This window comes from Mustelus asterias, chromosome 12 (assembly GCF_964213995.1).
Source record: "Mustelus asterias chromosome 12, sMusAst1.hap1.1, whole genome shotgun sequence".
Lineage (NCBI taxonomy): Eukaryota > Metazoa > Chordata > Chondrichthyes > Carcharhiniformes > Triakidae > Mustelus > Mustelus asterias.
Window position 1 is genome coordinate 3974053 of NC_135812.1, and position 15144 is coordinate 3989196.

The 15144-nt window shown below is 46.2% G+C and overlaps 2 protein-coding genes across 7 annotated transcripts in view; both read left to right on the forward strand.

The window, feature by feature from the left end:
- Positions 1–15144, forward strand: part of eral1 (Era-like 12S mitochondrial rRNA chaperone 1) — a 682619-nt gene that overhangs the window by 63939 nt on the left and 603536 nt on the right. The window lies entirely within an intron of this gene.
- The window catches only part of LOC144501194 (flotillin-2), a 146599-nt gene that overhangs the window by 12344 nt on the left and 119111 nt on the right, over positions 1–15144 (forward strand). For 2 of the 5 annotated variants that reach the window (XM_078224627.1, XM_078224628.1), the window contains exon 2: positions 4029–4169. In XM_078224627.1, coding sequence (XP_078080753.1) covers positions 4114–4169 — 56 coding nt within the window. In that variant the 5' untranslated portion in view covers positions 4029–4113. Of the gene's footprint in view, positions 1–4028; positions 4170–5864; positions 6017–15144 lie in introns of those variants that run through there. The other 3 variants (XM_078224626.1, XM_078224625.1, XM_078224629.1) reach the window with 2 other exon arrangements.

A 15144-nucleotide genomic window follows, 5' to 3' on the forward strand; every position in this document is an offset into this window, starting at 1 on the left:
CAATGGTGCTTAAATTCAGGGATGCCGAAGAGACTGGAGTTAGAGGAATGCAGAGTATTGAAGGGGCTGGGGGCTAAGAGTATTTGCAGACACTTTAAATTGATAAAAATCACCAGAAGTGTGTCAGAGGTGGAGATGGGGAAACAAGAGACAGGGAGGTGGTGGAGATGGGGAGATGTAGAGGGGGAAAAAGGGAGATGTGGTGAAGGCAAGACAGGGTGAAGGGAGGTGGAGGAGGGGAAACAGAGTGAAGGGAGGTAGAAGAGGGGAGACAGGAAGATGGAGGGGGGAATGAAAAAGATTCTTGTTTCCTGACAGTGTGGACAGTGCCACCTGGTGATGAAGGTATGCTATAGACACTGACACAGTGGCGCAGGTTGGGGTAAGTCCTAAGGGAGTGCAGCACTGTCAGAGGGTCAGTACTGAGGGAGTGCAGCACTGTCAGAGAGTCAGTACTGAGGGAGTGCAGCACTGTCAGAGAGTCAGTACTGAGGGAGTGCTGCACCGTCAGAGTGTCAGAGGGTTGCCCATGCTAAATTCTTCCTCAATGTACCTGAACAGACACCGGGGTGTGACGACCAGGGGACTTTCACAGTAACTTCATTGCAGTGTTAATGTAAGCCTACTTGTGACACTAATAAATAAACTTTAAACTTAAACTTTAAAACTGAGGGAATGCTGCACTGTCAGAGGGTCAGTACTGAGGGAGTGCCACACTGTCAGAGGGTCAGTACTGAGGGAGTGCCGCACTGTCAGAGGGTCAGTGCTGAGGGAGTGCTGCACTGTCAGAGGGTCAGTACTGATGGAGTGCCGCACTGTCAGAGGGTCAGTACTGAGGGGGTGCCGCACTGTTGGAGTTGCAATCTTGTGAATGTGATGTTAGAGGGGTAATAGTGGAACGATGGTAATGTGACTGGTCCAGTATTTGATTTGATTTGATTTATTATTGTCACATGTATTAGTATACGATGAAAAGTACTGTTGCTTGCACGCTATACAAAGCATACCGTACATAGAGAAGGAAAAAAGAGAGTGCAGAATGTAGTGTTACAGTCATAGCTAGGGTGCAGAGAAAGATCAACTTAACGCGAGGTAGGTCCATTCAAAAGTCTGATGGCAGCAGGGAAGAAACTGCTCTTGAGTCGGTTGGTACGTATCCAGATGTCGAGGGGATACGGATTCTGGTCGAACTATGGCAGTTGTTGGAATTAAATTGGATTCACCAATCTGGAATTGAAAGCTGGTGACCATGACAACCAGCATTGATTGTTTAAAAAACCCAATTGCTTCACTGATGTCCTCTAGGGAAGGAAATCTGTCATCCTTACCCCGTTTGGCCTATATGTGACTCTGCACTTGCAGCAATGTGGATGGCCCATGCATGAATACATTGGCTGCTGCGTTTCCTACATCAATGGCAAGACTTCAAAAGTATTTAACTGGCTGTAAAGCGTGTTGTGACAGTTTGAAATTGTGAAAGGTGCTATATAAATGCAAGTTTTTATGGTGTCCCTGAGGTTATGTTGTAGTAACACCATTCACCAGCAGAGGGTGGTCATTCAGGTTTCCTGTTGAAACTCTGGTATGACCCGAAGGCAGAAATCTGCTTTAAAAGCTCTTTCGCAAGAACTTGCATTTACCTAGCGCCCTTTACACCCTCAGGGCAGCCCAAAGCGCTTTACAGCCACTTTTGAAGTGTGTTCACTGTTATAGTTGGGTGCTGGGGATTACTCCCCTGCTCTCCTTCAACATCGTGCTGTGGGATCTTCTGCATTTACCTGAGTGGGTAGCCAAGGGTACATTTGAACATACAGAATCACAAAATACTACAGTGCAGAAGAGGTCCTTTGGCCCATCAAGTCTGCACCGGCGCATAAAAGGTCCTGACCTGCCCACCTGATCCCACTTGGCCCATAGCCTTGAATGTTGTACAAAGAACAAAGAACAGTACAGCACAGGAACAGGCCCTTCAGCTCCCTAAGCCTGCGCCGATCACGTTGTCCTATCTAAACCAATCACTTATATCCCTCAATTCCCTGTTTCTTCAAATGCCTATCAAGATAAGTCTTAAATGTGGCCACCGTAACTGCCTCAACCACCTCACTTGGCGGCGCATTCCAGGCCCCCACCGTCCTCTGTGTAAAAAAACTTCCCCCGCACATCTCAAAGAACAAAGAACAAAGAAAATTACAGCACAGGAACAGGCCCTTCAGCCCTCCAAGCCTGTACCGACCATGCTGCCCGACTGAACTAAAACCCCCTCCCCTTCCGGGGACCATATCCCTCTATTCCCATCCTATTCATGTATTTGTCAAGACGCCCCTTAAAAGTCACTACCGTATCTGCTTCCACTACCTCCCCCGGCAACGAGTTCCAGGCACCCACTACTCTCTGTGTAAAAAATCTGCCTCGTACATCTCCTTTAAACCTTGCCCCTCGCACCTTAAACCTGGGCCCTCTAGTAATTGACTCTTCCACCCTGGGAAAAAGCTTCTGACTATCCACTCTGTCCATGCCCCTCATAATCTTGTAGACTTCTATCAGGTCGCTCCTCAACCTCCATCGTTCCAGTGAGAACAAACCAAGTTTCTCCAACCTCTCCTCCTGGCTAATGCCCTCCATACCGGGAAACATCCTGGTAAATCTTTTCTGTACCCTCTCCAAAGCCTCCACAGCCTTCTGATAGTGTGGCGACCAGAATTGAACACTATACTCCAAGTGCGGCCTAACTAAGGTTCTGTAAAGCTGCAACATGACTTGCCAATTTTTAAACTCAATGCCCCGGCCGATAAAGGCAAGCGTGCCACATGCCTTCTTGACGACCTTCTCCACCTGCATTGCCACTTTCTGTGACCTGTGTACCTGTACACTCAGATCCCTCTGCCTATCAATACTCTTAAGGGTTCTGCCATTTGCTGTATATTTCCTATCTGTATTAGACCTTCCAAAATGCATTACCTCACATTTGTCCGGATTAAACTCCATCTGCCATCTCTCCACCCAAGTCTCCACCCAATCTATATCCTGCTGTATCCTCTAATAGTCCTCATCGCTATCCGCAAATCCACCAACCTTTGTGTCGTCCGCAATCTCCACTGAACCTTTCCCCCCTTATCTTGAACTTGTGCCCCCTTGTAATTGTCATTTTTGCCCTGGGAAAAAGCTTCCAACAGTTCACCCTATCTATACCTCTCATAATTTTATAAACTTCTATCAAGTCGCCCCTCAGCCTCATTCTTTCCAGGGAGAACAATCCCAGTTTATTCAATCTCTCCTCATAGCTAATACCCTCCCTATGATGTGCCAAGTACTCATCCAAGTACTTTTTATAGGATGTGAGGCATCCCGCCTCCACCACCCTCCCAGGCAGCGCATCCCAGACCGTCACCACCCTCTGAGTAAAAAAGGTTTTCCTCAAATCACCCCTAAACCTCCCACCCCTCACTTTCAACTAGTGTCCCCTACATTGGTTATAGCACAAGGAAGGCCGTTCGGCCTGTCATGTCTGTGCTAGTTCTCTGTATGAGCTGCTCTGTTGGACCCACCCCTTTCCCCTGTGGCCCTGATTTTCTTTTCAATTTAGATAATTATCCAATTCCCTTTGGAAAGCCACGATTTTGAATCTGCCTCCGCCACACTCTCTGCCAATGCATTCCTGACCCTAACCACTCACTGCTTTAAAAGAAAACCCTCAAATCGCCTCTGGTTCTTTTGCCAGTCACCTTAGAATCGCCGTATGGAATGTGCTGATAGTGTGCTGAGCACACCAGCCCTGCTCTGGCGGTGTTCTTGACGTTTCATCACAAGACTTGACCGTCCAGTTGGCCAACACATCCATCATTGCGGCACACTGCCTTCCTCTGCCAAATTGAAATCAAAATAAGACTCAGAACACAATTGGATGACCCTTGACCGTCAAACATCTTTCCCCTCCCCCCCAGTTTCCAATATTTCTATCTGGTGAAGAGAAATGTTTAAAATAAATTAGAAGATAAATCTATTTTAATGTCCCACTGATTTTTCTCCAGGGTCGCACAAACCTGGTGATTGATCTTCAGTTCCCGGTTTGGTGTGGTGAATAGTGAGGAGGAAGGCCTTGGATTACAGGACGATATGGACGGGCTGATCAGATGGGCAGAAAAGTGGCAAATGGAATTTAACCCTGAAAGGTTTGTGGTGATGCATTTTGGGAGGACTCACAAGGCAAGGGAATACACAATGAATGGTAGGATGCTGGGAAGCACAGAGGACCAGAGGTACCCTGGGGTGCATGTCCAACAAATTCTGAAGGCAGCAGGACAGTTAGATAAGGTGGTTAAGAAGGAATATGGGAGACTTCCCTTAATTAGTTGAGGCACAGAATATAAGAATCATAGAATAGAATCCCTACAGTGCAGAAGGAGACCTTCCAGCCCATCGAGTCTGCACCGACCACAATCCCGCTCATGCCCTATTCCCATAAACACACACATTTACCCTGCCATTCCCTCTGACACTAGGGTCAATTTAACATAGCCAATCAACCTAATGCACACTTCTTTGGACTTTGGGATGAAACAAGAACACCCGGAGGAAACCCACACAGACATGGGGAGAACGTGCAAACTCCACACAGACAGTGACCTGAAGCCGGAATGGAACCGGGGTCCCTGGTGCTGTGAGGCAGCAGCGCTAACCACTGTGCCACCCCATACAGCAGGAAGGTTATGATGGAGCTGCATAAAATTCTCATTAGGCTACAGCTAGAATCCTGTGTGCAGTTCTAGTAGTCACACTATAGGAAGGGTATGATTGCACTATAAAGGATACAGAGGAGATTCGACTGGGATGTTGCCTGGGCTGGAATGTTTCAGCTATAAAGAGAGGCTGATTAGGCTGGGATTCTTTTCCTTAGAGAAGGCTGAGGGGTGGAGGCGGGGCGGGATTGAGGTGTACAAAAGTTTGAGGGAGATAGTGTAGATAGGAAGAAACTTTTAGTTGAGGAGTCAATAGCCAGGGGACATCAATTTAAGGACAGGGGCAGGAGATTTCGAGGGGATTTGAGGAAAAACCTTTTCACCCAGAGGGTGGTGGGAATCTGGAACTCACTGCCTGAAAGGGTGGTAGGGACGGGAACCCTCACAACATTTAAGAAGCATCTAATTGAGCACTTGAAAGACCATAGCATACAAGACGATGGACCAAGTGCTGGAAAATGGGGTTAGGATAGATAGGTACTTGATGACCGGTGTCGACACGATGGGCCAAAGGGCCTCTTTCTGTGCTGTAAAACTCCGGGCTCGTCCTGTAACGTTGGCAACCCCGGATTGCCCAGCTGGTTGAGTGGCCCTCCCTGTTGGGGCCAGACATGGGGAATGACCACTTGAAGGAGGTTCTGAGGAACATTCAAGTCAGTGGAAGTGGTGAAGAAAAATACCACTGATTTTCTGCATGAAAATGTAGACGAGTTGTGCGAGCTGAGATTATGACATGTATTTCTGTTAAACTGCCGATATAATAAGCAACGGGCAGTTCGTTATTAAGTAATATTAAGGATGAAGAAATTGGTTGGTTTTTACCATTTCCTTTGAGGGGACATTGCAGACCTTTCCGGTGCGGTTTCGGTGTAACACCACTGAGGAGAGCAACGGCGCAGCTTCCGGCCTGCGGTCAGCGGAACACTTTCAGTGGGACACCCGCAAGGGGGGCGGGGGGGAGGAGCGGCGACTTCCGCCCCGCTGCCTGTTCGGGCGACGGAACCTTTGCAAGTGGCACTCAGCGGCGCTGGAGGGATTTCGGTGTGGCACCCGTGTGGGCGGGGGAAGTAATGGGTGTCGGCTTCCGCCCCGCAAGGGGAGCCTCGGTGGTGCAGGTTTCCGCCCCGCCGGGCGGGGAGGGGGGACGGACTGGGGCGTGGCTGTCCGCCTCGGATCCGCGCTCCTTCTTGTTGTTGTGAGGCAGGCGAAGGGAAGGCGGCGGGCGCTGAAAATGGGCAATTGTCACACGGTGGGACCCAACGAGGCGCTGGTGGTGTCAGGTAAACCCACCCACTCCCCCTCCCACTGCGGGAGGGAGGACGGAGCAGATTGAACCCCGGGGTTTGGGGGGGGTGAGGTTGTGGGGGAGAGACTGGGGGAAAAGACATTTAAACAGAATCAATAATGGGGCAAGGAATTCAGTGAGGGTGGGAATGAACTCCTGGGGAACTAGGCCTCATCCTCCACACTGACCCACCCTGGGGGGGGGGCAATAATCATTCTTTAATCAAATAATTAGTGGGCAGAGACATTTAAATTGGCCTCACCTCTCATTTGCTTCATTTTAAGGGAGGTGGGTTCCAGTTTTTAAGCCCTTCTTTCCCAAAAAAAAACTTTTTTTCTGCTTCAGAAGTATTTAAAATGTATTGCATTTAAATGTCCCACAGCATGTTTCGTTAATGTTTTTAAAACTTAATTTCTCATGGTTTTTATTTTAAAGTTTCTGAGATTTTTTTTTGACACCGAACGTATTTTTGGCAGAGGGTTTGAGTTTGTTCCCTGTTTGGTTTTCCTGTTGAGAGGTTTAAATAGCAGAGCTGGAGGAATCTGATTCATTTTTCTCCCTCTCTCTCTCTCTGATGTTCTTTTTTAGATTTGAGTCAATTCTTTGGTTGGTGTGAGTGTTTGTGAATAGCTGAATACATAAATGGAAATAGATTTCGGTTAAGCTTTTGACAGACCATGTCAACAGTTTGTCCAAAATGTGATTTATTCCTACAGCTGTAATGGTTCTGAGTTCAAAAAAAATGCAAGTGTTTTTATTTGGAGGTGATTTTATATGCACCTTGTTCAGATGTTGACAGTCTGTATAGATGATCAAGGGTGTGTACTTAATCATGAATGAAGAACTGCATTGTAGTATGTTACACACTTGCTTTTTTTTCCATTTTAAAAATTGGATTTCCTGGTCTTCCTTTTAAACTATTTAATATTGTACGAATCTTAGATTTTGCGTTCAGTTGAATCTCTTAAATTTTCCTGTCTTTATGTCAGCACATTTGAAAGCTGGTTTGTTAATCCTTTGATTGCAAAGGGAATTTGCTTTTAATCCACTGTATGACGTGTGTGTGTGTGTGTGTGTGTGTGTACAGCACACCCCTGTCATGTATATGGGGGTATATGATGATGTGCTACATAAGACCGTTCCAATGGATTTTTCAGTTCATAAAATTAGCCTTTAAATGCTATTTGATCTGTTAGTTCAAGGGGTGTGGCTTTGCTGGGTGGAGACATTGAATTTGAGAGGAGGGCTTTTGTCTTTGCATTTATTTGCATCGCCTGGAACTGCCTGTAGTGGGGAAATCATCAAGTTCTCGGACATGCAGGTGATAGCGACAGCATTAAAAGTAATGAGAACTCGGAGTAGGAATGGACCACGTAGCTCATTGACTCAACTTCTCTTTCCTGTCCATTCCTCATATTTATTGATTCCTCATATTTATTGATTCCTCATATCCATTGATTCCCTGTAAGATCAAAAATTCCTAGAATCCCTTCAGTGTAGAAAGAGGCCATTTGGCCCATCGAGTCTGCACCAGCTCTCCCGCAGAGCATCTTAACCTAGGCCCCATCTCTGTAACCTCATGTATTTACGCCATTAACCCCCCCTAACATCTTGGGACGCTAAGGGGCAATTTAGCTTGGCCAATCAATCTAACCTGCACATCTTTGGAGTGCAGAAAGAAACCTGGACGAAAACCCATGGAAACACGGGGAGAATGTGCAAACTCCACACACAGTCACCCAAGGCTGGAATCAAACCCAGGTCCCTGACAGAGAGGCAGCAGTGCTAGCCACTGTGCCGCCCTATCTGTCAGTCTCTGCCTTAAACCTACACAACGATGCCGCATGCACAACCCTCTGGGACTGAAAATTCCAAAGATTTGCAATCCTTTGAGGGAGGAAATTTATCCTCCTCCCAGTCTTAAATGATTGATTCCTCATCCTGAGACTTTGACCTTGTGCTCTAGATTCCCCAGGCAGGGGTAGCAACCTCTGTGCATCTGTCAAGCAAACATACAAGGGTGAAATAAAAACAGAAAATGCTGGAAACACTCAGTCGGCTGGACAGTATTTATGGAGACCAAGTTTACATTTGAGTGATGATATTTGATGTTCCCCTGTTCCTTGTCTGCACAGATGCTGCATGACCTGCAGAGTATTCCCAGCATTTTCTGTTTTTATTTCAGACTTCCAACATTATTTTTCTTTTGGTTGAAGGAAAAAAGGTAAATTCATCTGAAAATGAAATTGTACCTGTTGCGTGTGTTTTAACTTTGGATTTAACAGTGAGTGGGGAAATTGGTGTGGGATTACAATGGAAACATCAGTGAGGGGCTGAAATATGAACAAAAAACATGACATGTATCTGACATAGAACAGAGACAGCTTAAAGTTTGAGCCATGATCTTTTGTCAAAGAAAGAACTTCAATTTTTTAAGCGTGGTTTCACCACATTAGGACATCCCCAACTTCTTTCTCGGTTCCTTTTCAAGTGCGGTAGAAAATCACTGCCGCTAGCTTGAGTATAACAAACTCCCATATATTGCAATGAGATCATGACCAGAGAATCTGTTTTCTGGTATGGTTGGCTGGGATACGAGGGAGTACTCTCCCACTCCTTTTCTCTCCAACGAGAGAGAATCTAACCATCACCCCTTGACATTCAATGATACTACCATCTCTGAATCCCCCACTATCAATATCCTGGGGGTTACCATTGGCCAGAAACTGAACTGGACCAGCCATATAAATACTGTGGCAGGCCAGAGGCTGGGAATCCTGTGGAGAGTAACTCTGCTCCTGACTCCTCAAAGGCTGTCCACCACCTGCAAGAGATATTGACAGGTTAAGTAAGCGGGCATAAAGTTGGCAAATGGGGCATAATGTGGCAACATGGGAAGCTGTTCATTTTGGAAGGGAGAACAAAAGAACAGAATATTATTTAAATTTTAAATAGAGAAAAACTGCAGAAAGCTGTAACGCAACGGGACTTGTGTCGGGGGGAGGGGGGGTGGACTTGTGCACGAAACACAGAAAGCTCGCACACAGGAGCAGCAGGTAATCCAGAAGGCTAATGGAACATTGGCCCTTATTTCAAGGGGGTTGGAGGATAAGAGTAGGGAAGTCTTGCTGCAACTGTACAAGGTACTGATGAGACCACATCTGGAGCACTGTGAGCAGTTTGGGTCCCTTATTTAAGGAAAGATATTATTTCATTGGAAGCAGTTCAGAGAAGGTTCACTAGGATGATCCCTGGTATGGAGGGGTTGTCTTATGAGGAAAGGTTAAACAGGTTGGGACTCTACTCATTGGAAGTTAATAGAACGAGAGGTGATCTCATTGCGACATAGGATTCTTAAGGGGTTTGACAGGGTAAATGCTGAGAGGATGTTTTCCCTCATGGGAGAGTCTAGGACCAGAGGGCAGAGTTTCAGAATGACGACTGCGATGAGGAGGAATTTATTCGGAGCTGTGAGTCTTTGGAACTCCTTGCCACGGAGAGATGTGGGGCAGAGTCCTTGTGTATATTTAAGGCTGAGATAGATTTTTGATCAGTATGGGAATCAAGGGTTATGGGGAAAGGGTGGGAAAGTGGACGTGAGGCTTGTTGGATCAACCATGATCCTATTGAATGGTGGAACAGGCTCAAAGGGCAGAACAGCCTGCTCCTGTTTTCCTTTCTTATGGTTTTATAAGTCAGGAGTGTGATGGAATATTCTCCACTTGCCCAGATGAGTGCAACTCTAACAACACTGGAGCTTGCCTCCATTGAGGCCAAAGCAGCCCGCTTGATTGCTGCCTGTACCACCAATGAACAGTGGCAGCAGTGTGTACCATCAACAAAATGCGTTGCAGCAACTCATCAAGGTTCCTTAGACAGTCTTTTCCAAATCCACAACTGCCACTATCTAGAAGGACAACAGCAGCAGATACCTGGGAACACCACCACCTGGAGTTTCCTTTCCAAGTTACACACTGTACTGACTTGGGAATATATTTCCGTTCCTTCACTGTCGCTGGGTCAAATTCCTGGAACTCCCTCCCTAACAGGACTGTTGGCATACCTACACCTCAAGGGACTGCAATGGTTCAAGAAGACAACCCAACACCACCCACTCAAGGGCAATTTGGGGTAGGCAATAAATGCTAGCCGAGCCAGCAATGATCACATCCAGTAATTTAATAAAAAACAATAATAGTACCATGGAATATATTAGATCCACATGAGTGGGCAGACAGGGTCTCTGTGGATTTCTCTCATCCTATAGAAGGCAGCTCTGTCACTGGGAGTGTTGTCTTGGGTGATGTGCCGAATGAGGCGTGAACCCACGGTGGGCCTGCTGACTCCGTGAGTGCTGCTTGCTGAGCCTGTGTGTGAATACCTTTTTTAGAACTTCACCCTGCTGCAGGTTTACACACGAGGTTAACCTGCTTTTCCTGCTAAATAAATGACAGACTTTTCTCTTCTTGGGCCTCTTGTGCAGAGGTATATACAGTGTGTCATTGAGTGAGTGAGCTTTCTATGGTGTGGGCTGGTCACACTGTCTTCCCAATTGAGCTTCAAATGGTGATCATCACTTGAGATGACGCGTGTTAGTCTTTTTTAGATTCAAAATGTGGATGCTAAGTACTGTTTGATTTCTAACGGACTGGTTTTCCAGTGATAACCCAGGATATTGTACTGCCGCTACACCCCACCACCCCCCATTCCCTGCCCAGTCACTGATGTTTATTCACTTCCTTGTCCATCCCTTATACATTCAGCAATGAATATTAGCGAGTGAGATTTTAGGGAGTGCTGTGGGAAGTTGATCCGCACAATCTTTATTATCTCCTTAGCATATTTGCCATCTGTATTTCTAATGGACAAAGCTGGGTTTGTTGTCTGTTTGTCTGTTCATTGTCCCATTGTGATCTATCTATCTATCTATCTATCTTCCCATCGGGATTATAGACTCTGTCCCAAGCTGTTGTCATGGTTGGAAGCAGAGTACAAGCAAAAAGTAGATATTCTTTTGGAGAGTTCGAACACTATTAAGGGGTGTAAAGAAAAATTTTAGACTGGGAGCAAACTTGTGTGGCATGTGTTGAAGCTGCAGAACAGTGAATGCTGGTCTCTTACACACAGTAAGAAGTCTCACAACACCAGGTTAAAGTCCAACAGGTTTATTTGGTAGCAAATACCATAAGCTTTCGGAGCTTGCTGCTCCTTCGTCAGATGGAGTGGTCTCTGTTCTCCAACAGTGCACAGACACAGAAATCAAGTTACAGAATAATTAGAATGCAAATCTCTACAGCCAGCCAGGTCTTAAAAGGTACAGACAATGTGGGTGGAGGGAACATTAAACACAGGTTAAAGAGATGTGTATTGTCTCCAGACAGGACAGCTGGTGAGATTATGCAAGACCAGGGGCAAGCTGTGGGGGTTACTGATAATGTGACATAAATCCAACATCCCGGTTTAGGCCGTCCTCATGTGTGCGGAACTTGGCTATCAGTTTCTGCTCAGCGACTCTGCGCTGTCGTGTGTCGTGAAGGCCGCCTTGGAGAACGCCTACCTGAAGATCCAAGGCTGAATGCCCGTGACTGCTGAAGGGAGTGACAGACTGAAGGGAGTTGAATCTGTGTTCTGTTGATCTCTTGTACCACTGACGGCATCTCCACATCACTCTTACACACACACAGCTCCCGAGTTGCACTCAAAGGAGTTTGGCAGCCCAGTGATAGAGATCCAGAGTTAATCAGGAGAGATTTGAGATACTGACACTCACTCCTACTGGAACAGAGAAGGGGTTCAATGGAAATTATGAAGACTTTCCTGCAGTGAATATGGAGAGACTATTTTGTAATACGGTCACAGAATGAGAAGAGAGTTGGGAAGCCGGTTGAAATCCTTTTCCCCCACAGGGAGTGGCAAAAAGTCAGAGCCCATTGCTTTTTAAGGAACAAAGGATTTAAATAGCTGAAGCTGTAGTAGGTTTGGACCATGAGAAGGGACGTGACAGGGTTGCGATTGCTTCAGTAAAACACTGAGCTGGAGAACATCTGTGCTGCCAAAATGTTCAGAGTGTGAATCAGAAGAAAGGAGAAAACAAGAGTGAAGCGTTGTGAGAAAGTCAGGGTTTTTTTTGTAAGGGAATAGCGAATCAATTCCCCAAAGTGTAATCAGAGACAGGGTGGAAAACAACATTCAGTTTTAGAAAGTTCATGCACACTTTTCATTGCCTTTTGTTCAATTGTCCTGTTCCCTCACCCTTCAGCAGCCTCTTCCCCGCCCTCATTTCATCCACACAGGTTATCATTCTTCATGAGCTGCGACATTGAGGAATTTATTTGAAGCTTCCTGATTTTACTGTCCATTGAAATTGCTGTGTAAAAATGGGCAGTTCGCCCGATCCTACCCATTTTCCCCTTTGCAGATCAGCTTGAAATTCCCCCCCTTCCCTCGCCCTGTGTGTCAGCTGCTCAGAACTTGATCCTCTTCACTTGCTCTTTACCTATTTCCACCTCTGTAACATGTCCAAACTATGCTACAGCCTCAGCTCTCCTGTTGCTATGCCTTTGTTACCTTTACGTTTAACTATTCTAGCATTCCCCTGCCAGACTCCATCTATCAAACCATCTTCCGCGAACTTGTGCTTATCCAGCACTTGCTCCGCCACACATCTGATCTCATGTCAAGTCCCCTTCATCCATCACCCTGTACTCGTTGACCGATGTTGGCTCCTGGTCTGGCAACACTTGATTTTGCAATCTCATCCTTATTTTCAAATCCCATTCCCACAATTGTCTTGCCCTTCCCTTACTCTGTAATCTCCTCTGATCCCACAATCGTCAGAGGTATCTGTTCGCCTCCAGTTGTGGCCTCGAGAAATACCTGATTTGGATTTCCCCATAGCTGGTGGCTGTTCTTTAAATTCCCTAGGCCCCAAGTTCTGGCTTCCCCCTCCCTACATCTCTCCACCTCATTATCCCTCTCCCCTCCTGTAAGACACCCCTTAAAACTGTACCTCTTTGCCCAGGCTTTTGGTTAACCTATTTTAATACTTCCTAATGTAGCTGGTTGTCATGTTTTGTTTGACACTGTTCCTGTGAGGATGCTTTACTAAATAGAACATAGAACATTACAGCGCAGTACAGGCCCTTCGGCCCTCGATGTTGCGCCGACCAGTGGTACCAATCTAAAGCCCCTCTAATCTACACTATTCCAATATCATCCATATCTTTATCCAATAACCACTTGAACGCTCTCAACGTTGACGAGTCCACCACTGCTGCAGGCAGGGGATTCCACGCCTTTACTACTCTCTGAGTAAAGAACCTACCTCTAACATCTGTCCTATATCTCTCATCCCTCAATTTAAAGCTATGTCCCCTCGTGCTAGCCAACACCATCTGAGGAAAAAGGCTCTCACTATCCACCCTCTCTAATCCTCTGATCATCTTGTATGCCTCTATTAAGTCATCTCTTAACCTTCTTCTCTCTAACGAAAACAACCTCAAGCCCCTCAGCCTTTCCTCATACGATTTTCCCACCATACCAGGCAACATCCTGGTAAATCTCCTCCGCACCCTTTCCAACACTTCCACATCTTTCCTATAATACGGCGACCGGAACTGTACGCAATACTCCAAATGCGGCCGCACCAGAGTTTTGTACAGTTGCAGCATGACCTCCTGGCTCCGAAACTCAATCCCTCTACCAATAAAAGCTAACACACCGTACGCCTTCTTAACAACCCTATCAACCTGGGTGCCAACTTTCAGGGATCTATGCACATGGACACCCAGATCCCTCTGTTCATCCACACTACCAAGTATCTTACCATTAGCCCAGTACTCTGTATTCCTGTTACTTCTTCCAAAGTGAATCACCTCACACTTTTCCGCATTAAACTCCATTTGCCACCTCTCAGCCCAGCTCTGCAGCTTATCTATGTCCCTCTGTAACCTGCCACTTCCCTCCGCACTGTCTACAACTCCACCGACTTTAGTGTCATCCGCAAATTTACTAATCCATCCTTCCACGCCCTCATCCAAGTCATTAATAAAAATGACAAACAGCAGTGGCCCCAAAACAGATCCTTGCGGTACACCACTAGTAACTGAACTCCAGGATGAATATTTCCCATCAACCACCACCCTTTGTTTTCTTACAGCTAGCCAATTCCTGATCCAAACCACTAAATCACCCTCAATCCCATGTGTCTGTATTTTCTGCAAAAGCTTACCATGGGGAACCTTATCAAATGCTTTTGCTGAAATCCATATACACCACATCAACCACTTTACCCTCATCCACCTCTTTGGTCACCTTCTCAAAGAACTCAATAAGGTTTGTGAGGCACGACCTACCCTTCACAAAACCGTGCTGACTACCCTAATCAAATTATTCCTTTCTAGGTGATTATAAATCCTATCTCTTATAATCCTTTCCAATACTTTGCCCACAACAGAAGTAAGGCTCACCGGTCTATAATTACCAGGGTTGTCCCTACTCCCCTTCTTGAACAAGGGGACAACATTTGCTATCCTCCAGTCTTCTGGCACTGTTCCTGGAGACAATGATGACACAAAGATCAAAGCCAAAGGCTCTGCAATCTCCTCTCTAGCCTCCCAGAGAATCCTAGGATAAATCCCATCCGGCCCAGGGGACTTATCTATTTTTACCCTTTCCAGAATTGCTAACACCTCCTCCTTATGAACATCAATCCCATCCAGTCCAACAGCCTGCATCTCAGTACTCCCCTCAACAACACTGTCCCTCTCCAGTGTGAATACTGACGAAAAATATTCATTTAGTGCCTCTCCTATCTCTTCAGACTCCACGCACAACTTCCCACTCCTGTCCTTGACTGGCCCTAATCTTACCCTAGTCATTCTTTTACTCCTGACATACCTACAGAAAGCTTTAGGGTTTTTCTTGATCCTACCCGCCAAAGACTTCTCATGTCCCCTCCTGGCTCTTAACTCTTTCTTTAGGTCCTTCCTGGCTAACTTATAACTCTCAAGCGCCCTAACTGAGCTTTCACGTCTCATCTTAACATAAGTCTCCTTCTTTCTCTTCACGAGATTCAACCTTCTTAGTAAACCACGGTTCCCTCACACGTCTGCTTCCTCCCTG